The 24,515-nt window shown below is 48.7% G+C and overlaps 2 protein-coding genes across 15 annotated transcripts in view; one reads left to right on the top strand and one right to left on the bottom strand.

Annotated features, from left to right (window-relative positions):
• Positions 1-98: 98 nt before the first annotated feature.
• Positions 99-11,056, bottom strand: LOC122384660 (SWI/SNF-related matrix-associated actin-dependent regulator of chromatin subfamily B member 1-A-like). Of its 14 annotated transcripts, none has more exons than XM_043372284.1 (10): positions 10,997-11,056; positions 8,904-9,000; positions 8,134-8,239; positions 7,246-7,390; positions 3,989-4,126; positions 3,228-3,355; positions 2,655-2,821; positions 2,118-2,263; positions 1,383-1,556; positions 99-1,098 (listed from the first exon to the last, which is right to left on the bottom strand). In XM_043372284.1, exons 2-10 carry the CDS (start codon positions 8,982-8,984, stop codon positions 1,059-1,061), a joined length of 1,125 nt encoding a protein of 374 aa, XP_043228219.1. In that variant the 5' UTR covers positions 8,985-9,000; positions 10,997-11,056; the 3' UTR covers positions 99-1,058. The 14 variants fall into 14 exon arrangements, with proteins under 14 accessions (XP_043228219.1, XP_043228216.1, XP_043228208.1 ...); XM_043372281.1 differs by having other exon boundaries at positions 11,020-11,042; XM_043372273.1 differs by having other exon boundaries at positions 3,141-3,355; positions 10,997-11,036.
• A 5,797-nt stretch (positions 11,057-16,853) lies between these two features.
• LOC122384658 (alanine--glyoxylate aminotransferase 2, mitochondrial-like) overlaps positions 16,854-24,515 on the top strand; it is an 82,263-nt gene continuing 74,601 nt past the window's right edge. The window contains exon 1 of the mRNA XM_043372264.1: positions 16,854-17,258. The gene's annotated coding sequence lies outside the window, so the exon portion shown is untranslated. The remainder of the gene's footprint in view (positions 17,259-24,515) is intronic.

The raw sequence follows: 24,515 nt of genomic DNA, 5'->3' as shown, positions 1-24,515 counted from the left end.
AAGTGTTTGTCCAAGCTTCTTCAGGCACACTTTAGCAAAATAATGTTAACGACAAAAGGGTGAATTCGCCAAAAGAATCGTTCACTATTCAGACAAAGTAAGGGCGGATAACATATATTTGGAACCAACAGGTCTCCGTTAATAACAAAATGACTTAATATTGTAAATACATTTCCTACACAAATGAATGCGAAAGACTTAGATTAATGACTTGACTTGTAAATGCCCGAGGCGTGGTATATGCTCTTCCATATACATAACTTGTACTACAAGATGTTGTGACACACTTCCCCATCACTGCTAATTGTTAGTTCCGAGCAGCCTTGGTCTGAATTATTCCATAGAATAGATCCCCTGCCCTTTAAACCGTCCTGAAAAACTAACCCTGTCTTGGATAATTGCTCTTTGACTTTGCTACTACCCTGAATATAAATAGCATGACTTACTAAATACATAAGGCACAGCTGAGATGCACATTGACAATACAAACACCCAATATTCTGAACTCAATAAAACGCGCTCTCCCGAACTCAAACCCAAATAAGGCACGACCTCCCGAGACTTCAACACAGTACTGCACGGCTTCCCGAACCCTGAACCCTAAAACGAACGCTACTCCAAGCCCTGAACTCCAAAATACCATCTTTCTAGCGCCCTGAAACCAATAAGGCACTCCCTGCTGGACCGTAAACATCAAGACAACGTTTCCTGAGCCCACCCTAACATAAAACGGTCCTCAATATTTCCTGAAACCCAGCAAGGCACATTCTTCAGATCCCCGAACAAAAACAAGGCACACTGCCCATTGCCCAAGCCTAGCCACAAACGACACGATTTCCTCAGTTCCAGTCACTGGACGATCCCCACAGCGTTGCTCGGCGGCTGTGACCGTGATTCGGTGCCGTCTTGGTGTCGCAGAGTGACCCACCTCTGAGCACGACTCCGATACCGACCATCTGACGCACCAGACGGTAAGGTAGGAAGGCACGTGGAGACCTCAGTGAGTCTGACGGTCAGGTAGACTCGGTGGCACGGCTCGACTGGGACGGTAGGTGCATCTACCAGCCGGGTGTCGTGTTGGCCAGTCTCCTCATACGTCTGTAACGCCGCAGGGCATGTAATCTGGTCAGGAGGAGCCACGGAACGGGAAAGACACCGCTGACTTAACAGATGAACAGCAACGCAACGCGAGAACGCCTGGGTCACAGCGGGACCTTCACACAACCCTCACCGAACACCACTGCTGTCCCAGCACCGTTCGGCTTCACCAAAAGGACAAAAGCACGAAGCTGTCCGCGGTGAACGAGATACAAAGTGCTTCGTGTCACCAGGAACCCCGAGCTCAGCCTAGTCTCAGTACCTGGAGCAGTCTTCCCACTGACCTGGTGTTCCTGTCCTGGTCGCGGATCTTTTTCTCCATCTCGGCGTCGGTGAGCGACTCGAGGAAGGGCGCCCATCCGTCTGCCTCCGGCTGCTGGCGGTACGGCCGCTCGATGGTCGTCAGACTGTGCTCGCTGAACGCGAACCGGCGGTGCCAGCTGATCTGGCCGCGGATACTGGACGGCAGAGGAGGGCGGATATAAACGGTCAGATACCGAACAGACGGACAGATACAGCGGCCAGTTACTGAGCATAAGGACAGCTACACTGGAATCAGGAAAAAATATCGTGAAACTTAAAACACATAATGACAAAAACAAGGAAAAATCCTTGTTTTTCGTTTAGGAAGAATTTCGCTTGTTTTTTTATTTTTCTGGTTTTTCGTTTGTTTTAGGAAGAATCGTAAAAACAAGGAAGAAACCGGCTGACAAGACATTGTCATTATGTATTCGATCAGGTATGCCACATGGGTCAGTTTGAGACCGATCAGGGTTGTCAGCGGTCGATCAGAGTTCGATGGCGTTCAATTCCGGGGCGGTACGGGTGGGTCAGGGGCAGTCGGAATCGGTCAGGTCTCAGAGTGATCAAGGGTGAAGGTCGGTCAGAGGTCGGTTTGGAATCAGGTTTCAGCGGTCAGGGGCCCAGAGGCTGGTCAGGTCTCACTAGAACTTTAAGGTCGATGAGGGCTCGGTTTGGGCCGTCAGTGGTCAGTCCGGGCCGACCGTACAAACACTCACCTGTACGAGATGGCCGTGACAAACTCCCCTCCCAGGCCGAGCTCTGCACACAGCTGCTGCGCGAACTGCTCGGGGCTGTTGAGCGGGTCTGAGACGTCCCACTCGAACCGGTCCACCAGCGAGATGTTACCCACGTGGATGTTCAGCTGCCAGAGGAGACATAGTGACGGTCAGGCCAGGTAATATTGGCAACAGGCCACAGAGAACAGGGACCGACAGGAAATCAGGGTAGGAGCGATTGGCGTCCGTCTAAGGCTCAGTCCTCGACAACCATAGCTTCAGTACTACCCCAGTTCTATCAGAGGTCGGTACTGAAATGTATGCACCGTGGATGGCAACTATATCATCCTATGAATATACCCAGCCCATCGCGTCCCTGCACGGTGATGCCCCAGCCTTTCATTCCACCCCTGGCACAGTTCCAGAACAAGCTACCAGACCATGCAACGCACTCACCCAAATCGACCATCCCTCCCCTCCCTTTCCCGTCCGATACAGAACCCCTCCCCTCCCTCAGTCTGCGGCGCGGCTCGTCACCTTGATGATGACACGCTGATCAGTGGTGTCGCCACAGTTCGACTCGGCGCTGCTGGCCTCCAGCTGCTGACGAATGCTCTGCGCTATGGCCGGCACGAAGGTGACCGGGTTCAGGTCCAGGTCGTCACACAGAACCTCGGCAAACTGCTCCGGCGTAATCAGCGTCTCTGAGGGGGAGAAAGGGGAGATGTGGGCGGATTCACTGAACTGCTCTGGCGGACGGGGTATACAACGGAGAGGGGACCATCAGGCTGTGTCGACAAAGATTCTGCAAACGAGGAACATACTCAAGGCAAGTCGTATTGGCGTAAATATGCTTATACCTAACACTGATACAAGGCAAAATTACATTACAATAAGCACATGCTTGCACCTTCGCATGTAGTAAAAGGTACTACTTAAAGACAAAAGTAGCGGATGAAAGCTGCTCCCCGCAGCCTGCAATAGAGCGGCCTGCAGTCGCCCCGCCCCGTCCGGTCCACTGACCGTTCTTGTTCCAGGTGAACATGTCCCGCAGCCTCTGTCCCTCGATATGATCGCCTGTAATCGCCCCACCCCGTCCGGTCCACTGACCGTTCTTGTTCCAGGTGAACATGTCCCGCAGCCTCTGTCCGTCGATCTCCATGTCGAGTCGGATGGGCACCAGCTGCTCCTCCTGCATGGCGTTGTCGTGGATCAGCTCCGGGTCCGTGTCGTCGAAACTGGCAGCACAAAGCAGGGATAAATGAACGTCAATCGCTGGACGGTTACAGGTCGAACAAGACATTACTGTATTCGACAGTCCGACCAGAGACTGGACTGAAACTGGTATAGAGCAGGCGCCGAGTGAAGTTTCTGAAAAACATATAGAAGAAATGAAGTAGTCCTTAGCATAACTGAAATAAGTTTCGAAAAGTCGTTTAACCAAAGCGCAGAACAAGGGTTCAGATAAACAATGCATGCGTCCCTCCGACAAAAAAAAGCGGCAGAAGCACACATCACGATACACTAGAGATACTACCAAGTACCAGTTGGGGAAAAAACATGAGAAATAAAATATGAAGATACGTTATGAGGACTAAATCACTTCAGCGCGGCTGCAAATGTGATAACGATAATATGATACTAAATCCCATGGCACCAATAAGTAACGCAGCCGGTTACTAAAACTATCATGACTACCGTAGCAATATTCACTTGTCACTCTTTACCGTCTCCAACAGACTCCAGCTACCAGAGACCCCGACCAGATCCCAGTCTCGTTCACCCCGCCCTGCCCACCAGAATGGGAAAGGTGCGGCGCCGATGGCCTACTAGGATGGTAAGGGCGTCCGCGTCGCCGTCGACCTACCTACCAGAATGGGAACGTGCGTCGCCGTTTGGCCGACGCGCGGTTCCGGTTGATGGGCGTCGACTGAGGCACCGGGTCCATGTGAGAGCTGCTCGGCAGCGTCGGCATGTGGGGCGTGCTCTTCCGGGGGCCTTTGGTCTCCCTGCACAGTGATGCAAATGGGGTTCACGAGTGGCCATAAATACGAAAAAGGCCCAAAATTCAAGTTAACTTAATCGAATAAATCGTAATATGATCAGTCAGACAAATGTTTGGGGTGTCTGAAAAAGTATGATTTAAATGTTTTTGTCAAAACCGGCCTCGTGTAGGATTGTCAGAAGTCGAACTCGAGACATTTTCAATGTCGTAAAATGACTGTCAGGTACTTGAAATTCAAGTGCCGCTAGCGTGCGTTCATGTCATACAAACTGCAAAAATTATACATGAAAATGATCCCCGAAACCTGCTGCTTCTAATGCCACGTCACAAAGAGCCGTATCTATTTTGGTTTGGCGGTGAGCTAACTATTTGTTATCATGTTGCAACCGCAGTTTTTTACCAAAAATATTTGCTTTCAATTCACCTACAGCACTTTACACAGTGTGTGCCCGTTAGTGCAACATATCATAGCATTCCCTAATCATTTCTGAGTCGCATCGTGAAAGAATTAAGGCGCTAGCACAGGGCTGACCGGCGCTACAGAAGTTTTCGTCCGGCACGGTCGGGTGCCGCGGCGCAGCGGGCGGCCCGGGCGGCCGCGCCGCCGCGCCGCCCGGACGCCGCGCGGCGGCACCCACCCGACCACTGCGCGCCCGCTGAGGCACCCGACAGCCCGGACAAAAACCTCTGTAGCGCCGGTCAGCCCTGTGCTAGCGCCTTAATTCTTTCACGATGCGACTCAGAAATGATTAGGGAAGGCTATGGTATGGTGAACTAACGGGCACACACTGTGTTAAGTGCTGTAGGTGAAACGAAAGCATTTTTTTCTTAGTAAAAAACTGTGATTGCAACATGATAATAAATAGTCAGATTACCGCCAAACCGAATGAGATACGGCTTTTTGTGACCCGGCACTAGAAGCAGAAGGCTTTAGGGATCATTCTCATGCATAATTTTTTTTCAATTTGTACGAAATGAACGCAAACCAGCGGCGTTTGAACTTGCGAGTGTCTGACCGTCATTTTACGACCTAGAAAATGTCACGACTTCTGACGATTATACACGTGGCCGGTTTTGACAAAAACATGAAAACCATGTGATTTCAGATGCCCCAAACATTTGTCTACTCGGCCATATCGCATTTAACTCGATTTGGTAAACTTGACTTTTGGGTATTTATGGCCACTCGTGAACCCCATTTGCATCACTGTGCCCTGCCGGCGGTGGTCGAGTTAAACAGGGGTGGCACAAGAGGATAGAGAGGGCTCATAACACTATGCAACAGTCATTTTGTTCCTGAGTAACGACCGATTTTTTTGGACTCATTGGGTCTCATTATAACCGAAATGGGCATTTGTTTTGATCTGAAAATGCTTTTCCGGTTTTCAGAGACGATTTTCGATTTTTGGCCCCGAAATTCGGTTTTTGGCCCACCGTGTCCGGTGTAATTGAGTAATCGACTCGCGGTAACTTTCATCGCCTTTTCTATGCCACAAGCTTTCGAATGATATCCGACTTTGCATATTTGCGTGTAAAAATAACGTCATAAATCCATGTTAAAGTAAGAAAATGTTGAAATTTTGTAAAAAATTTGACATTTTTTTCGATTTCATTTCAAAAAAGAGAAAAAACTAAAGTCCCTATCCAAAATCTGAGCCCAGTTCCTTGAAGAGCATTCAATTTCCGTTCGGAAGGTACTACTTTAGTACATTTTATCGGTTTACTGTGGCGTCCAGATTGAGTCACTTGAAAAACGGGCCCCCAGCCATTTCCATGACAATATGTGTTCAGTGCATGAAGAATCACTCTAACAAATGGAGGTACAGATCAAGATTCTGAGCGACAGGACTGCTCAAAAGTAAGTTCCTGCGTGTGACCCGAGGTCACAAGGGGTCAATAACATGACCTCAGTTGACCCCTCGTTGATCCTATGGCGTTAACATACGTTATCAGGTTAATGCTATGTGATATGACCTAGGATATGTGTTTAGGTTAACTCAATCTGGACGTCACAGGAATCCGATAAAATGCACTAAAAAAGTACCTTCCGAACGGAAATTGAATGCTCTTCAAGGAACTGGGCTCAGAATTTGGATAGGGCCTTTAGTTTTTCCTCTATTTTGAAACGAAATGGAAGAAAATGTTTAAAAAGTCCCAAATTTTAACATTTTCTAACTTTAACATAGATTTATGACGTCATTTTAAGGCGCAAGTATGCAAAACCAGGTATCATTCGAAAGCACGTGGCATAGGAAAGACGATGAAAGTTACCGTGAATCGATTGCTCAATTACATCGGACACGGTGGGCCCAAAACCGAATTTTGGCGCCAAAAATCGAAAATCGGCCCTGAAAACCGGAAAAACATTTTCAGATCAAAACTAATGCCCATTTCGGTTATGATGAATGAGTAAGAATGAATAAGAAAAATGAATAAGAAAAATTCGGTCGCTTTCCAGGAACAGAAAATCTTTCATTTTTTGTTGCATAGTGTAATGACCAAAATAGGTCGCACAGGAGAGAATAGAGGTCTCGTGGCGACAAAAATTACAACAGCAGAGAAACACAGACCTCAGCATTATACAGGAATCTTACAGCAAAGAAGAGCGGCAACGGTAAGATATCACGAACATGACAGATGACATATGGCATGATAGCACTCAATATCCACCGCATTCCCACTAGAAAAGCATCGGCATCTCGGCAAAAAGTTATTGTATGACATATATCTGGCAAAACCCGTCTCAGCTCTCCTTCATCTAGCCGAACTGGAAGTGACCTGACCTGGCGGAGGGGGACTATTCCCCACCCAGCCCTCACCGACAGTGACCTGACCTGGGCTGGAGCCTGGAGGAGGACTATTCCCCACCCAGCCCTAACCGACAGTGACCTGACCTGGCGGAGGGGACGAGCTTGACGGGGTCCAGTGCGATCTGCCCACCCAGCCTGAATGGGAGAGACCCGACCTTCTCCCCACCCAGTCTAACCGACAGTGACCTGACCTGGCGGAGGGGACGAGCTCGACGGGCTCCAGTGCGATCTGCCCGCCCAGCCCTGACCGAAAGTGACCTGACCTGGCAAGAGGGAATTCTCCCTCACCCAGTCTAGCCGACAGTGACCTGACCTGGCGGAGGGGACGAGCTCGACGGGCGCCGGCACGCTCTGGACGCCCGAGGCGCGGTACCGGCTGTCCCGACCCGAGATCAGGTCATCCACCTCGGAGGCGCGCAGCAGCGAGACATTTGACGTGAGGATGTGCTGGCTGAGCCCTGGCGAGCGGCGCACAGCGTAAACGGGGCGGGAAGGGACTGGCGAGCGGTACACAGCGCAAACGGGGCGGGAAGGGACTGGCGAGCGGTACACAGCGTAAACGGGGCGGGAAGGGACTGGCGAGCGGTACACAGCGTAAACGGGGCGGGAAGGCACTGGTGAGCGGTACACAGCGTAAACGGGGCGGGGGGAAGGCACTGGCGAGGGGCGCACGGGGTAGACGGTGGGCGGGGAGAGACGGCGGGAGCTCCGAGTTGACATAACGATCACGTAAATTCTGACCTTGACCGGGCAGCAGCCTGAACTATCAGATCAAATGCTCAGATGAGTCGAGACATTCTAAACTCAAAGTATTGCTTATACAATATCAGTATCGACCAGATGAACAAAGCCTTAGCTGGACCCAATCTTATAAAGTGTCTTACTATTATATTTACTGCATTTTATAGCATTGTGATACCTGCAGTGATGGCAAAGTTGAATGCTCATTGCTCATCTGATTCAACGAAATAATCCCAGGGACCGTCAATCTACGATGAATGAAATACGCTGAGATCATTTTGCATTTAATAGCCGTTGCCCGTATTTGCAGCTGAACATCAGCCAATGTTACCAAAATTCCTTTATGACATTTAAAAGATCGGGCCCAGCCCCAGGCGCTTCAAGCGCCGGTCAAAATAGTTAACACTCTTCAATAAATAATCAGGCTCATGGCAAGCGAAAAGGCACACAATTTACATACCCATCTCCAAAAGCTTCTTCCGTTCTTCCACATTTATAAACTTTCGGAAAAGCCCTGGGTACTTCTTATAGAGAGATCCACGGAAATGACGTAGATAATTGCCGACCTGAAGTAATAAAAGTTCATGTCAAGCTGGCTCAGCTCGGCTAAATATATGTACACCTTCGGTACAGTCAAATAATATCCAGAACTAGCTATTGTTTGTTTATTGCGGGTTTAGGACGCGCCGACTCGACTGGGGCTATTTTGCGCTAAACAAAGAGGACTGAAACAAAGCTAAACAAAGAGGACACTGGAGCAATGGAGCACTGATGCAGCAACGACTTGAAGACCAGAAGCACATAATGGCAATAGGCGATAGCATATATTGGAAAAACACAAAAGTGATCGAAAACTGACAATGCCCATGCAGGTAGTGCAAGCTGCAATTATCACAATAACTTAATTTGATTAAGCTTTTGGCCTAAGCTCTATTGGAACAATTTCAGCATCATGGGGATGAGGAACGAATAGGAAACATTAGACTAAGTCGACCACTGACTGATGAAAAGTGGTGGCTGAGGTAGGTACAATCAATCAGTGAGTTGGGTAGGACAAATGTATCTCAGCATGCACACAGCCACCTATATGGTCTGCATTCGCTGCAGTGTGATTTCCTGTCATCCATTAGCATCAGCAACTGAAGTTATCGATCCCATTTTGGGACAGATGCCTCTACCACCTATATGAGCAGGAAAACTAGCTACCTAGCTTTATTTTCTTCAACTCACCTCTGATCCAATACAGTAAAATTCACCATCTTCTTCCAGCTGAAAGCTTACTGGCTTGTCTCCATAGGTTCTTAGGGACATTGCTGTTTCAGCTTCACTATCAGCAGCATGAGAAACATTTAACAAACCAGGGTTATTGCATAAACTATCAACAAAAAATTCCCATACCAAATTCAAATAGAATAGCAAGGTCAGTTGACAGTTCCTCCTCATGCAGCCTTTAACAACTGAAGAAATGCACACATGACTTATGCTACTTTTTACACAAAACATTTAAAAGTTACATCCATGATCCAACCACATGTTGACTTTTGAGTCAATGTAAGGTTATGTTATGCTAGGTAGGGGCATAACTAGAGCAGATGTCACATGAAGGTTTTCCAACCAAGGAGAGGCACTGTAGGTTTGTAGCCTGTAGGTTGTAGATTTGTAGGTCTGTAGGTCATAGGTTTGTAGGGTGAACGATTGTAGATTGTATCATGTATGTAGGTTGTAGGTTCAGTTAGGTAAGGTTAGGTTTGTTTTGGTTTGGTAAGAAAGAAGCATGTCTGTGAATATCACCTTTCCTTGGTTGGAAAACCTTCAAATGACATCTGCTCTACTAATATCAGGTAAGGTTAGGTCAGGTTAGTTTAGGTTTTGTTAACTCTGCTTGTATTGTACAAGATTATGATCATATGAACAACTTTCCAGATTGGTGTATGGTTTGTGACAATATCGTGGGTTTCAGTTTCATTCAATTTTGAGCCTATGGTGCAAAAGGGTGATTTCACCAATAGCAATGCTCAACATATCAGCTAATCTATTGACATGTTTACCTCTTCCCTTCAAGTGTCACCTGACATTCAAGCTGTGGTAATATGGTAAATAATTTTGACATTGCTCGGGGTTACATGAACAGAGTTAATACGCATTACAAACGGACTACAATGGTGAGCGAATAGGAAAATCCGTTCCTGATACGCATTTACTTGCTCATGTAACCCCGGTAATTGTGTAGGTAATAAAAATGATAACCCAGGTACCAATGCATTATGCATTTTTAATGGGTACCACCTTTCAAACAATTTTCTACTGCAATGCAATACATGCAAAAATACATAATATATAATGAAATTTTATTAAAAAAATCTTCAAAACATCACATGGATTATTGATGACAAAAAAGAGCACAAGCACCAGAACTAGGATTATAATGGACGCCAGTGAAAACAGGGCGCCGGAGGGCATATTAGTCACGTGACATTTAGAACTTCTCCCCCTTCGTGGGCCTTCTTCATGCCAAACGTCACTGAATTTCACGAACCTTGATCAAATCGCCCCAGGCGCCCTGTTTTCACCGTCGTCCATTATAATGGGTACCTATATCATCATGTTTTGCAATCACATGACAAACAACTCATCTCAACTGATCAACATGACAAACAACTCCAAATATAACTGATCTGTTATATTTGGCAGCTTGAAAGTGCACATGCTATTCAAGCCTGTATTTCAAAGATTTCAGTTTCAATTTTCATCAGTATGTACATTTTACAGTGCAATAAAAACTGAACAACAAATTCAAATATCGAGCTCTATATCGAAGCTACATAAAACTCAGAGAACAAAGGTAGAAAACCTGGTGATATACCAAGCAATCTGTGTCTGAGCGTTGTATCACCGCTTGGAACGCACTCCCTGACCAGGTCGTAGGTGAATCCGACCTGAGCAGGTTCAAGGCCATGTTGGCTGACTCGATGGGTGATGCCTTGTTCTCTTATCATATGTGATGGCTATTGCGTTGACCTGTTTCCCCTAATTTGTGTTTGCATTATTGTATACGATCTTTTATTGTATGTATCATGAAACTATAGCAAAATTCGTGTTTGTCACTATGCAGGCTCTTGTTCCCGGCTTGGCAGCACCCCCTTGTGGTGTCTCCGCCGGGCGAGCCCTACGTTCGCGGGTTCCTTCCTCACGTATCCTATGCACATCCTCTATGCTGTACTCTGGAAGGCAGGGAACCCCCAACAGGTGAACAGGTGAGTGTGAAGTATATCAAAGGAGTAGCTTGAATATGCATCTGTTCCTAACTTGAATGTGAACGTTACCCAATATTTCCTTTTAAAGTCACATAGAAAAGCTTAACTCGTGCCCGCCCATATATTTTTGCATCGCGCTGTAAGCATAGAAAAAAACTTAAGATTATTGTCTCACGCACTCCATTACCGTCTTCCTATATTACTACCATATCGCTACCAAATTGTGTGACGTAATCTGGGCGGCGCAAATATTCCTTATTCCGGGTAGGTGCATACTTTCACGTTCCAGGCAATCGTGAAAATAAATTTAAAAAGACGATCAATGGTGTAGTGTTCGCCACAGGCCGCAAAATCTCAATCCAGCTTGACCCCGGCCCCCGTCAACCGAACCCGTTCATGGTAATCGGGTAAAGGTGTCAAAGCCCAGCCCGATCCGGCCCGTCAAAATGAATGGATTAAAAATTATGGTCAGCATACAGGTGTTAGGTACGTTAGATGTCATCCAAAGGTGGTAAAAAAAATATGGACAATGAAATGTCATGCATGCGTTATTAGCCCAATAAGCTAGTCATGGTTTTGCCTCCGTCGTGAGACGTGATTGTGAACCCGGACAGGGGGGGGGGGGGGGTGGGGTGCCGTCCCCCATCATAGGCACTACTGTTTTTTTTCGCGATGTCTGGGAAGTGGGAACACGCCGGCGATAAAGAGCTGAAACTTGCATAATTGACCTTTGATTCAAGCCAGATCTTGTGACACCAGCCGCATTTTCAGGTTAGGTCAGGTCACTGACCTATGACGTCATAAGTGACGTCACATATGACATCATAAGTGAACTTTTGCACGGTCCTCAGATGCCGCAACTTTACAACGCCATCGCCCTCAACTTTACAACGCCGTGAGGTGCTCTCACGAGTCCTGCGGGTCTTTTATAAGGCACACTTGGACCCTGAGCGGCTAATTGGCACTGCAGGGCCTCTCGGGCCCATAGGGCACCTGATGCATCTAATGAGGCGGCACGCGCCCCTTGTGCCCCCCCCCCCCCTCCCCGGTTACGCTGCGCTGGCTGTGGCCATACAGGTAAATCGTATTCTAACCGTCCCTATTCCCAAGCATAGGCGGCGACCGATTCCTGGTTTGTACCTACAATATGACTGCCGTCGTTAGACAATACGGTCAATAGGGTTGAAGCGGCATCAGGGGTGTAATTTTCCCATAATAATTGTGGGTGCCCAGCTGTAGGGGCGCCAGGCCGCCTAGGGGACGTAGGGGCGCCAGAAGGTTACAAGGGCGCCGAGACACCATGACAAGGGCGACGGCGTCATTCTCCCAAAAGGGCGCCAATAGATTAAAATGCTATATGATCCAGGGACGAAGAGAGGTCAGAAGGGCGCCGCATAGTCAGTAATGCTAAGTTGGTAGGGACTGGTAGGCCAGACGGTTACAAGGGCGCCGTGAGACCATGAAAAGGGCGCCATTCTCATAGAAAGGCGACGAGTGATTGAAAACGCTATGTGGTCCAGGGGCGCTGAGAGGCCAGAAGGGCGCCGAACAATCGAGGGATGCACGGTGGACAGAGACATAAGGGCACGAGATGGTCAGGAGGGCGCCGTTAGACCATGAGAAGGACGTAGTGCTGTCAAAAGAGCGCCAAGTGATTAAAAATGCTATATGATCCAGGGGCGCTGAGAGGCCAGAAGGGCGTCAGTCAGTAGTGCTAAGTTGGCGGGGACATAGGGGCGCCAGACGGTTACGAGGGCGCCGTGAGACCATGAAAAGGGGCGCCATTCTCTCATACGCCATTCTCATGTAGAAAGGCGCCGAGTGATTGAAAACGCTATGTGGTCCAGGGGCGCTGAGAGGCCAGAAGGGCGCCGAACAGTCGAGGGATGCACGGTGGACAGAGACAAAGGGCGCGAGATGGTCAGCAGGGCGCCGTTAGACCATGAGAAGGGCGCAGTGCTGTCAAAAGGGCGCCATTCTCCCAGGGCGCCGAGTGATTAAAAACGCTATATTATCCAGGAACGCGAGGCGGTCAGGAGGACGCCGATAGAGCATGCGAAGGGCGCCGTGCTCTCGGAAAGGGCGCTTGTAACATAAGACTTGTGGGTGCATTTTCATCATTGTGGCTGCGGGGCATATTTCTTGTGGGTGCATCTGCCCCCACAAAGAGATATAGGTAAAGATTACACCCCTGAGCGGCATTGCTCCCCTGTGGTAAGAACTAAGAAGCAACATATTTTTAGACAAAATAAAGGCAATGATAACTAAATTGAGTTTACTGAAACGACTCTGATCACAAAAGTCGTTATAAGGAAGGCTTATCAATCCATTTTTATTTATTTCCTCGAACTATAGGCGTAAGAAGTGTAAGTTTGAATGGGGGGGGCATAGGTACTTGTACTGAATGCCCCCAGGCTCCTGTCCGGGGGTGCATATGCCCCTAATGCCCCCCCCCCCTCTTGGATCCGCCACTGGGCACGGCACACACAATCGTGGTTTTGTGCACTTCTTGCAAGGTCGAATGCTTCACTTTGCATTTTTGACCTTGCGTGAAGTCATTTACGACATCACTAGAGTCATCAGTTTTTCGTCAATAACTCCCGAACAAATTGAGCTAGCGAGGCAGAAAAGCCACCAATGGACTCGGGAAGGCCTGCCGAATCGAATGATATGCGATATGATTCCATTCGACTAATTTCGTGACTTGGAGGGCTCTGACCTGACCTTGACCCAAGTTCAACATCTGGACTTGAACTCACCCCCCCCCCCCAAAAAAAAATCATTCGACGCGCCTGAGCAAGGCGGACACGATGGCGCCAAAATTGCGGCTCTGCGGTCATTTTTTTGCAAAGTTATTTCCAAAAAAAAAAAAAAAAACCGTGCCTCAGGTCACTTCAGCTGATAACATAGGTCACCGGTTGACATGAAACCTTAACCCACGAGCCGCTGAGGGGGGGGGGGCATAAAGTTGCCCCCCCCCTTTACGTTTTGTGAAATATCTCCGAAACCTGATGAGCTACGAACGTGAAACTTGGCATAGCTTCAAATGAATACCTAGGCTATGTTTGAGGAAAGTTTTGTGGCTGTAGCACCTAAGATGACGTCACAGTGACGTCATAACGTTTTGTCGTTTTCCGATATGGGCCGTTTCTGATGACGCTGAGCACGAAACTCGACTGTAAATGAACTAGACAGCACCTGCTGTCATCCTAAAATATCTAACTACACTTCGATCTAGTTTCTGACCAATAATCGGCCCTTTATATTCGGTCCCATATATCTGATGTATCGTGAGGAATATGAGAGTCGCAAATCTATAATTTCACTTATGACGTCACTGTGACGTCATTTCAAATGGGATCGACACCAAAGTTGGACACAACCTCGCCTAGGTATTCAGGAAGATGTGTGCAAAGTTTCGCTTCTCTATCTCTTCGCGTTGCGACGATATCGTCGCAGAAGTAAAGGGGGGCAACTATATGACCCCCCAGCGGCCGGCGGGTGGCGCGGAGGCCCAGCGGCCGCCGGGTTAAAATCGGAAATCAGTCGCTGCGTCCTTTAAAAAACCAATAGGTCCAGCGAGGGTTAAAGTCCTTGAGCCAGCCCTCCCCAGCCCATCGATCATTCTCAAGGGCTCAGACCAGCCCGCAGTCCAGCCCAGCCCATAGCCCATTGGGCCGGCCCGGTTCATGGCGAACGCTTAAAGGAACAGCAAGACGTGCTTGTTATCTCTAGTTATAAGTTATAGCAACTATTTTTAATTTTACGTCATTTTCTCAAATTACTGAGAAAAAAAAACGTTTTACCCCATCCGATGTTGTTTCCCGGATAAGTGCACGCAATTTTCCTCCATCCCGAACATGAATTGCTAGTGAAAGGCCATTTGATCTCCACTCCCGGGCGACAGAGAGCCAGCCCCTCCTTACAAACACTGCAGGGCCCGAGCCCGAGTCCAATCATACATACAGAATATACATACAGCGGCCCATGCCAATATACTGTTTATGTCTTCATGCTTCTCGTAGCAGAACAAACCTGCAGATCTCATCTCGACAGCGCCAGATCCGACCGACGAAAACCTGACCCTCCCGGTTTGCGCTCCCCGTCTATACTGGTTTTAACTAGTTTATTCCAGCTGACCTGACCTCCTTTGCATTTGTTCATTTGGCATGGATAAACCGTGAGCGTTTATTAGTAGGTATTCTCGTCTGGGCTGAGTCTCATGGCGAAGTATATCACGTCCCGCTACATGCAGTACATGAGGGTAAAAAAAAAAAAACGCAGCACATGTCCGTGAAAATGAAGTACCTACTTAAGTACGTACAGGACACTGTGTATGTAAGTTCAGCCTGCAGGTACCAGTTGGTTGACTCGATATTTCTGTTTTGCCGTGTCCTAAGGTAAGGCCATTTAGCGACCTTTTTTGCAATGTAGGAAGTCAATGGGAGAAAATTACTGTTTCTCTTTTAGTCGAAAAAACGTTCTAACTATAATGCTCTCAAACATCGTGTACCTAATGATTTATTATTAAAGCCAAATTAAGGTATTTATAAATAATTAATTATAATTATTTATTAAGCCAAATTAAAAGCTATGGAGTTCCTGAATCGGAAAATGACTCAGTATTCAGTAGCCCACATGATACCTACACCTGCAGGTCATCTTAGATCACTAAACCCCGCCCGCATTGCCCCTTTTATATACAGCGTCTAACGTTTGGGAGGGGTGTGGGGGTCGGGGGCGGGAGCCTCAGCCATTTTACCTCTGATCGAGCTAGAGCTTCGTGAGAAGACGAGTGTGCTGTTCGCGACGAGAGGAAGCCGGTTATACCCATTTATAAGGTTTTAGGTTATTGGTTGACCTTTCAGGTCAGGTCAATGACGAAAAAAGTCGGGAAAATCGAGACCCATGCAATGACCTTCGTAAAGCGAGGCTTTTTTCTCGGGTTCCTGAATACAAAGTCCACGTTAGTTTTAGGATCAATGGTGACGCTGTACGCATTCATGCGTTTGGGGTAGGTTGGGTTAGGTCAGGTCAGGTCAACCAGTAGGTAGACGTTCTGCCGTGTATCCATAGCAGGTTCAACCACCACTGACGACTTCGTAACATTTTATGTAGGTAGGCAGTTAGGCACTTAAAGTATTTTTCAAATGTTCAAATGGGTGCTAATTGCTAAATTGGGAATCAGTTCCAAAAACTACCGTATGAAACATGTAAAGCTCGTAAAAACGAGCCATGTAGTCTTGCCAAAATGAGTCAGTGACCTTGACTTTATCTTCACGTGACCTTGACACCCACCATAACGCATGGGACAAACAACAATTCATGTGTTGGAACCTTTTAACCACAACAGGACGGGAAACTCGCGAATAACTCGCGCTCATACTAAATATCGGGATTCTGGCCTGACACGGTCACGGGAAACAGTTCACAGGTTAGAGGTCATTCAAGTCAGGGTCTTTATTTTTTCATGTAACATTAACATTAATTTAATTGGAGGTACTGAACGTGTCATTGCCATCGGCTGCCGGGCTATTCACAAAACCGATATGACGAAGGGATTCATCCGCCCCCTCTCCCATCCTATCTCAGTGCGAGGGGTAATTGAACCTGATGACCTGACATTCGGTGATTTGGTCAAAATTTTCACACACGATGTACCATTGATGAATGACTAGTCATGTCAAGCTTCGCGGTGTGGTTTTCTCCACGCACACGTATATGAAACTGAAAAGTGTGGCTCCATGAGTTACTGCCCGGAGGACCACTGCTGCATAGCTGAGTCGCTGGCTCAGTTCAGAGGGAACGTTTAACGACACGTGCCGTCGCAGTTTGATACTGTTGGCGTTAGTGACGAAGTTGGGCACTGTGAGGTCAGTCGAGTGCGTCCAATCAGAGAGGGCCGCCGGGTGGGTGTGCCCGCACTCGGCCGTCACAGCTTGGGTCATAAACACGCAGTGGGCGCCGCCCCGGAGACGCAACGGTGATCGGTCGGCGTCCAGTCAGGAACTGAAGTGCACCGTCCGTCCTCACCGGAGCCCGAACTGCGCAGTCAGCCGCCAGTGGTGTCCAGTGGTGCTGAGTGGGCCAGACAGCTCCCTCATCCCCCTCACGGATCTCCCTGAACGTGGCCTGTCAGCTCCCAGACAGAGGCGGGGTGACGCGCTGCGAACCGGGACACCGACCTGCAGTCAGCTCCCACCGACCTGCCGTCAGCTCCACCGACCGTCAGCTCAGCTCCCACCGACCGGCCGTCAGCTCCATCTGCCTAGCGGCCTTAAGGACCAACCCACGGAGAACGGCGATCCAGTGAGATCGCCTCTACAGATCGGTGAGTCAAAACTCAAAAGGGGCGGGAAATGGTAAAGATGGCACTCGGTCCTTTTCGAGCACCTGCGAATGACTGGAGCGAATTGATTGTGTAAAAGGTAAAAGCATGCGCCATGCGCATTCCCTACAATTTTGGTGACTATACGCAATCTCATAAAAGTGTTCTCCAGTTTACGATGTAGGGAATCGCTGGCACTCTAATGACTACTTTATAAGCCACATTATTTGGATCCTGGATAGTGGGATCGAAGTCGCGAGCAGCGACCGGCACCCACTGGCAAGTTTTTATTATAAATACTCGCCGATGTTTATATTATGTGGTCTGGTTTGTACTTTGTATGCCATGAGATGCCTCAGCCTTGGGGCTGGGGCTATGAAGAATGGGTAAAGTTGAAGCTGCGTTTTCGAACGTAAACAAGCAGTGGGATGGTATGAGTACCTACATTAACCTACAATATCTGAAGTAATACACGGATCCGGGGACGACTTTAGAAAATGTAAGCCTAATTTTATAGGTAAGACAATGTTTCAGCCGCGTGTTCTCTTTGACCTCGAGGGGTCAACTTAATTTATTCGCCATTGCAGTCGTCCTTTTGTTGCCTACCTTAGCAGCTGCCAGCTACAGTGCTGATCGAGAAAAAATGCAGCCAGTCGATTCCCCGTAGGTAGGTATGTACATATGTACATATGTACATGGTAGGTATGTGTGGTGTCGCGAGCTGCTCCCCCCTGCCCGGGGGCCTGGCGACGCCACTTGCTCCCCCCCCCCTGCCCGGGGGCCTGGCGACGCCACTGGCGGCGCCGGCGCGCAGACGCGGGGTTCGAGAGAGTCGGCCGCAGGGTTACCAAAGCTTGGGATTTGTCCCAAGATCTTGGGATATTGAACCCCACCTTGGGACCTTGGGATTCAACAGCAAACCTTGGGATTTGTCCCGAGCTTACGACTCCCGCTAATTTTAGCACATTTTTTTAATCATTGGAAAAAGGAAAAGTATTAATAAAGACCAAACAAAGGAATCAGGTACACATCTAACACAACTTAATTGTTTGTTTTTTGTAAACCGTCCTTTTTGGACGAACACAACCGAGCGTTCTTTCGTTTGGTTTCACTGTACCTTACCAAGCAACCAACGAAGCACGAATAAGTTATCCTTATTTGACGCGTCTTCACTTTGTTTCTCCCGTCTCAGCTCTCAAGTGAGGCATTTAGCGAAATACCCAGTGGCTTCCGCGTCGATTAACCCATTAGAGCCGAAAACTTTTTTTGTCGACTTTCACTGCGATTTTAACATATGTTTGTCAGGCACCCTTTAGGAGAATACATGTGCATTTTTAGCCAGATCACGAAACCGGAAGTGTACGTTTCCGGTCTGGCAGCTTTTGCTGCCAAGCGTATCTTACATAGTCAAAAATGGAGTGGTTTGTCACATTTCAAAGCACAAGCATATCAAAACCGCGAGGAAATGATCTTTCGATACCAACAACCTTTGCCACAGAGTGTCTCCTGTTGGTGCATGTACAATTTTTACGAACTATTTTATTTACGTACCAGATATGATCTTGAATATGTGTAATTGTTCGGATTTTCATTCGACCGTAGCCTGCAAATAACGACCGTAGCCAACAATTCTCAAGAAAAATGAACTCAAAATCCAGACCTCAGCTAACAGTTCAGCTCGTTCTGAGATATCATGTTCTTTCTCTCATTATTTCAGCTCACACGCGCTTCCCCTCCACACAAAATCTTATATAGGATGCGACGAAGGTTTTGATGACTTCCGTCGACCGTTTATTTAAAGCAACTTGGCGTGTTTCCAATGTGCTCCTAAATATCGCGTTCCTTTCAACGAATTGTGTCCCTGAGTCTGTCTCTGAAGCGGAGATTATCTGAAAAGCTGACTTTACCAATGGGGGTCACTGGCATGGGTAATTGTTTAACCATTGAACGGCGCATTTACTGAACGTCTAAGCATGAAGGTTTAGCTTTACAGTTGAGAGGTTTGTAGTTGCGCTGTTGGCATGCTCCAAGCTGGCAAGTGGCAACACATGTAAGGACGCTGCCTCACACTTCTAAAGCCCCCGTTTTCACCAACAAGCGCTGGTGGAAGAAGTTTAGGGAGACAAGTAGCGTCACGCATAAGCCCCAATCAGCATGGTCCTCCTGAGTCTCAACCGTCCCCAAGATCGTCATGAAGAAAGCACCTGGGAAGTCTGACCATTCTGCGGAGAATCTGAAGTGTTATTCATAATGATCACTCGGATAATGTTGTCCATTGATAAGGGAGGAACGCCCTTGGACTGAAGGCGCTTGACTATTGGTGCGGCCAAAATAACGAAAATCAGCAAGCCCAGAGCCCTCAGATTTGCACGAAACGGAGAATCTGGCCGGTAGAAGAATGGAAACGGGGTTAGGTATGTAGAAGCGGGTCTAGTTCGGCGACGAGTCTCCGTTTCAATGGTTTCAACACACGGACCCCCAAAACGAGCATGGACCCAAGTTCCGACAGACTTCTGCGAAAAATTCTCGCCGCATTGGTATGTCGAACGATCACGATGTCCTAGCAGGGCCTGAGCTGAACCAGCTGGACGTGATCTAGCAAAAGACGAAGTCGATCCCGACTACTACCTAGAAAACATACTGAAAAAGCGTACATTTGGCATTAAAAGACCACTACCCCGTGCTCCAACGGCGCATGGTGTCCCGCACGTCGGACAGCATTTTCATGCTGGACGGACCTCCATCTCATCGATCTTCCGGAACTAGGCGGTGCCAGGACCATCTGTCCGATATCTGGGGAAGGACACTTGGCTAGGGAACAGTCCTGGCCTAAATCCAATCGAATTATTTTGGAGGATAGTGCAGCAGGAGCTGGCCATATACAAACTTTCCGGCGACCTCGGACAGCTCGGAAGGGCGCTCAAGTCCCAGGCGCCCCTTTTTCACATGGAGGACGTCCCTTTAAGCTTTATAGGCACCCCTCTTTCCCATGTAAGCGCCCATTTGGTCATCAAAGGCGCCCCTATAGGTCTCAGAGGCGCCCCTCTTTCTTGTGCAATGCGCCTCTTTTTCATATGCAATGCGCCCCTCTTTCGCATAAAGGTGCCCTACGGACATTACATGCACCCCTATAGACCTTACAGGTGTCCCTCTTTCTCGTAGAGGCGCCCCATTGGGCCTCATAGACGCCCCTCTTCGGCATGCAGGCGCCCCTCTTTCGTGCAGATGCGCCATTATGGCCATGACCTTCGTAGGCGCCCCTCTTTTGCATGGGGGGCGGGAGCGGGGCGGGGGGCGGGGGCGACCCCATAGTTAGGCCTCAAAGGCGCCCCAACAGGCCTAGCAGGCGCCCCTCTTCCCGTTCATCTATTCGCCTCGAGACAGCGAAGTGGGTGACATCTGGTGGCAGGAATTTGCATAGGAGGAAGAGTGATGCCGAGCGGCGACGCGCACGTAGTTACACGGCGAGAGTACGGTGGAGGGGAGGAGTGTGGGAACTTAAGGTTGTAAGGGGTTGATTACGAAGTTTACATAGCAGATATGATATCGTCTATAATGCCTCAAAGTGTCAGACTCTTCGAATAGGTACCTGCCAAGCAAATGATGCCCGATAGTAGGCCCATCTTCACGCTTGGTGGTACTAAGCTGGAGAACACCAACGAACAAAGAGACCTAGGTGTTATTGTTGACTCCTCGCTGGATTTCAACACACGTATCAACCTTCGCCCGTTAGGGTGTTAAGGGGTCCGTTCGACCTCCCCCCGTAGGGGAGAGGGGTCGAACGGACCCCCCCTCAGTTTTCCGCGAAATACTCGCGCAAAAAGCGGTCGATCGCGACAAAACTTTCAGTGCCCTCGCTTTAGTCAATTTAACACCTACCCTGAAAATTTCATGACCCTGACCCAAATGACCTTTGACCTGTGACCTACTTTTCGAGACCATGTTTGGCCGGAATCGCGATTCGGCGTATGTCAGCTCGCATTAGCCGCGCGTTAGCAGTCTTTTCGTGGTTTCAAGTGTTCAGACATGTGATATGATGTTGGTCCCATGCATTAGGGTGGGTGTCAAGGTCACCTGAAGGTCAGGTCAGGTCACTGACCTTTGATGACCTCGGTTTACTTTCAAGTTTTGCATGTTTCTAGGCTAGTTTTTGGAGCTGAATTCGAATTTAGCAACCATATGAACATTTACGAAATAGTTTTGGTGTCTTCGTAGCATGTAACGAAGATGTCAGAGGCGGTTGACACCTACTACAAATACTCGGCAGGACTTCTACTGGTTGTCCTGACCTGACCTGACCCGACCTGGCCTAAATGCATGAAGGCATCATCTGTAATCAAAACTAATATGATATTCGTGATCAGCACCCCGAAAAACCCCATTGCAGCCTCATTGAGTAGCAAAGGAATCTTGATAGCGGCTACCCCTTACAACGTTCTAACGGATCCCAATTTTCCCGACTATTGTGTCATTGACCTGACCTGGAAAGTCAACCGATGACCTAGGACCTTAAAGTAGGGTATCATCGGCTTCCTCTCGTCACGGGCAACACGCTCTTTTTCCGCGAAGCTCTAGTTCGATCAGGGGCGAAACGGCAAGGGGGGGGGGGGTCAAACGGACCCCCTTATAATACGTTCGCGGCTGGAAAAACACCAATACGGACGAGGGTTAAGCTATGCACTCAACGACCACATGCCAGCTGGGGCATGGTAACTGGTAAGGAGAACATTTGAAAAGCTGAGTCCGGCATTGTTTAGCCTAGCATACAAAACATTTGTTCTCCCTTACAATTCATGTTGAATTTTGCCAAGTATGGACGGTCCTCTAATAAGAAATCTAATATCAAGAAGATTGAAGCAGTTCACAGAGCAGCTACCAGAAGAATTGTGGAAATGCAAGAGTTAAAGTATCCAGAACGGCAGAGTCGGCTTAAGCTTACCACCCTAGAAGAGAGAAGACAACGGGGAGACGAGACTCACAAAATCCTCCATCAGCTCCATGAGTGTGACCTCAACCAACCGTACAAAACCGAACATAGTGAGATTAACTCAAATTGTACAAGCCCCACCACTAGACGTTGACGAGGGAATGTTTTTTTCTCACGAATAGACCCTAAATAAACGGAATTCATTAAGCCACCACATCAAGAACGCAGAAACATCCAAATTCCAATCTATATAAACCAAGATATGAGAATTGAGAAACATCAAGCAGACCGACAAGATTGGCCCAAGTGAAACCAGACTGATGCAAAAGAACATGTAATCTAAAAAAGATGTGGGCTACAACATAGACCTCGCCGTCTTCTAGAATAAAAAAACCTTGACTCTTGATTGCTTCTTGTCCTCGCTGTGTGTTGATGTGAGCGGTAGCTATTCATGTGCGTGAAGTTGGCGTCGGATTCGGATTCGTATTCAGCGTCGAGTACCGAATCACTTGAAAACGTCATATCTGGTCAATTCGGGGACGGGGAGCACGAATATGACATTAATTTTGCCCTAGCAGGTATCCCTTATCCCTTAATCGTCCCTTAAACGACGGGGCGCGCCAAAAGTGCCTCAGGGGTTCTTCCGATCGCGAAAAGAATGGTCCCAGGCGATTCCCCGGGTCGATATCTAGCCGCACCACCACTAACTTCACACGTGCCTCATATCCCTTATCCCTTAATCGTCCCTTAAATGACGGGGCGCGCCAAAAGTGCCTCAGGGGTTCTTCTGATCGCGAAAATAATGGTCCCAGGCGATTCCCCGGGTCGATATCTAGCCGCACCACCACTAACTTCACACGTGCCTCATATCCCTTATCCCTTAATCGTCCCTTAAATGACGGGGCGCGCCAAAAGTGCCTCAGGGGTTCTTCCGATCGCGAAAAGAATGGTCCCAGGCGATTCCCCGGGTCGATATCTAGCCGCACCACCACTAACTTCACACGTGCCTCATATCCCTTATCCCTTAATCGTCCCTTAAATGACGGGGCGCGCCAAAAGTGCCTCAAGGGTTCTTCCGATCGCGAAAAGAATGGTCCCAGGCGATTCCCCGGGTCGATATCTAGCCGCACCACCACTAACTTCACACGTGCCTCATATCCCTTATCCCTTAATCGTCCCTTAAGGGACGATTAAGGGCAATCGGGGCGCGCCAAAAGTGCCTCAGGGGTTCTTCCGATCGCGAAAAGAATGGTCCCAGGCGATTCCCCGGGTCGATATCTAGCCGCACCACCACTAACTTCACACGTGCCTCATATCCCTTATCCCTTAATCGTCCCTTAAATGACGGGGCGCGCCAAAAGTGCCTCAGGGGCTCTTCCGATCGCGAAAATAATGGTCCCAGGCGATTCCCCGGGTCGATATCTAGCCGCACCACCACTAACTTCACACGTGCCTCATATCCCTTATCCCTTAATCGTCCCTTAAATGACGGGGCGCGCCAAAAGTGCCTCAGGGGTTCTTCTGATCGCGAAAATAATGGTCCCAGGCGATTCCCCGGGTCGATATCTAGCCGCACCACCACTAACTTCACACGTGCCTCATATCCCTTATCCCTTAATCGTCCCTTAAATGACGGGGCGCGCCAAAAGTGCCTCAGGGGTTCTTCCGATCGCGAAAATAATGGTCCCAGGCGATTCCCCGGGTCGATATCTAGCCGCACCACCACTAACTTCACACGTGCCTCATATCCCTTATCCCTTAATCGTCCCTTAAATGACGGGGCGCGCCAAAAGTGCCTCAGGGGCTCTTCCGATCGCGAAAATAATGGTCCCAGGCGATTCCCCGGGTCGATATCTTGCCGCACCACCACTAACTTCACACGTGCCTCATATCCCTTATCCCTTAATCGTCCCTTAAATGACGGGGCGCGCCAAAAGTGCCTCAGGGGTTCTTCCGATCGCGAAAAGAATGGTCCCAGGCGATTCCCCGGGTCGATATCTAGCCGCACCACCACTAACTTCACACGTGCCTCATATCCCTTATCCCTTAATCGTCCCTTAAATGACGGGGCGCGCCAAAAGTGCCTCAGGGGCTCTTCCGATCGCGAAAAGAATGGTCCCAGGCGATTCCCCGGGTCGATATCTAGCCGCACCACCACTAACTTCACACGTGCCTCATATCCCTTATCCCTTAATCGTCCCTTAAATGACGGGGCGCGCCAAAAGTGCCTCAGGGGCTCTTCCGATCGCGAAAATAATGGTCCCAGGCGATTCCCCGGGTCGATATCTAGCCGCACCACCACTAACTTCACACGTGCCTCATATCCCTTATCC

Source organism: Amphibalanus amphitrite, unplaced genomic scaffold (genome assembly GCF_019059575.1).
Source record: "Amphibalanus amphitrite isolate SeventyFive unplaced genomic scaffold, NRLGWU_Aamphi_draft 000195F_arrow, whole genome shotgun sequence".
Taxonomy (NCBI): Eukaryota; Metazoa; Arthropoda; class Thecostraca; order Balanomorpha; family Balanidae; genus Amphibalanus; species Amphibalanus amphitrite.
This window is presented reverse-complemented; position numbering and strand designations above follow the sequence as displayed.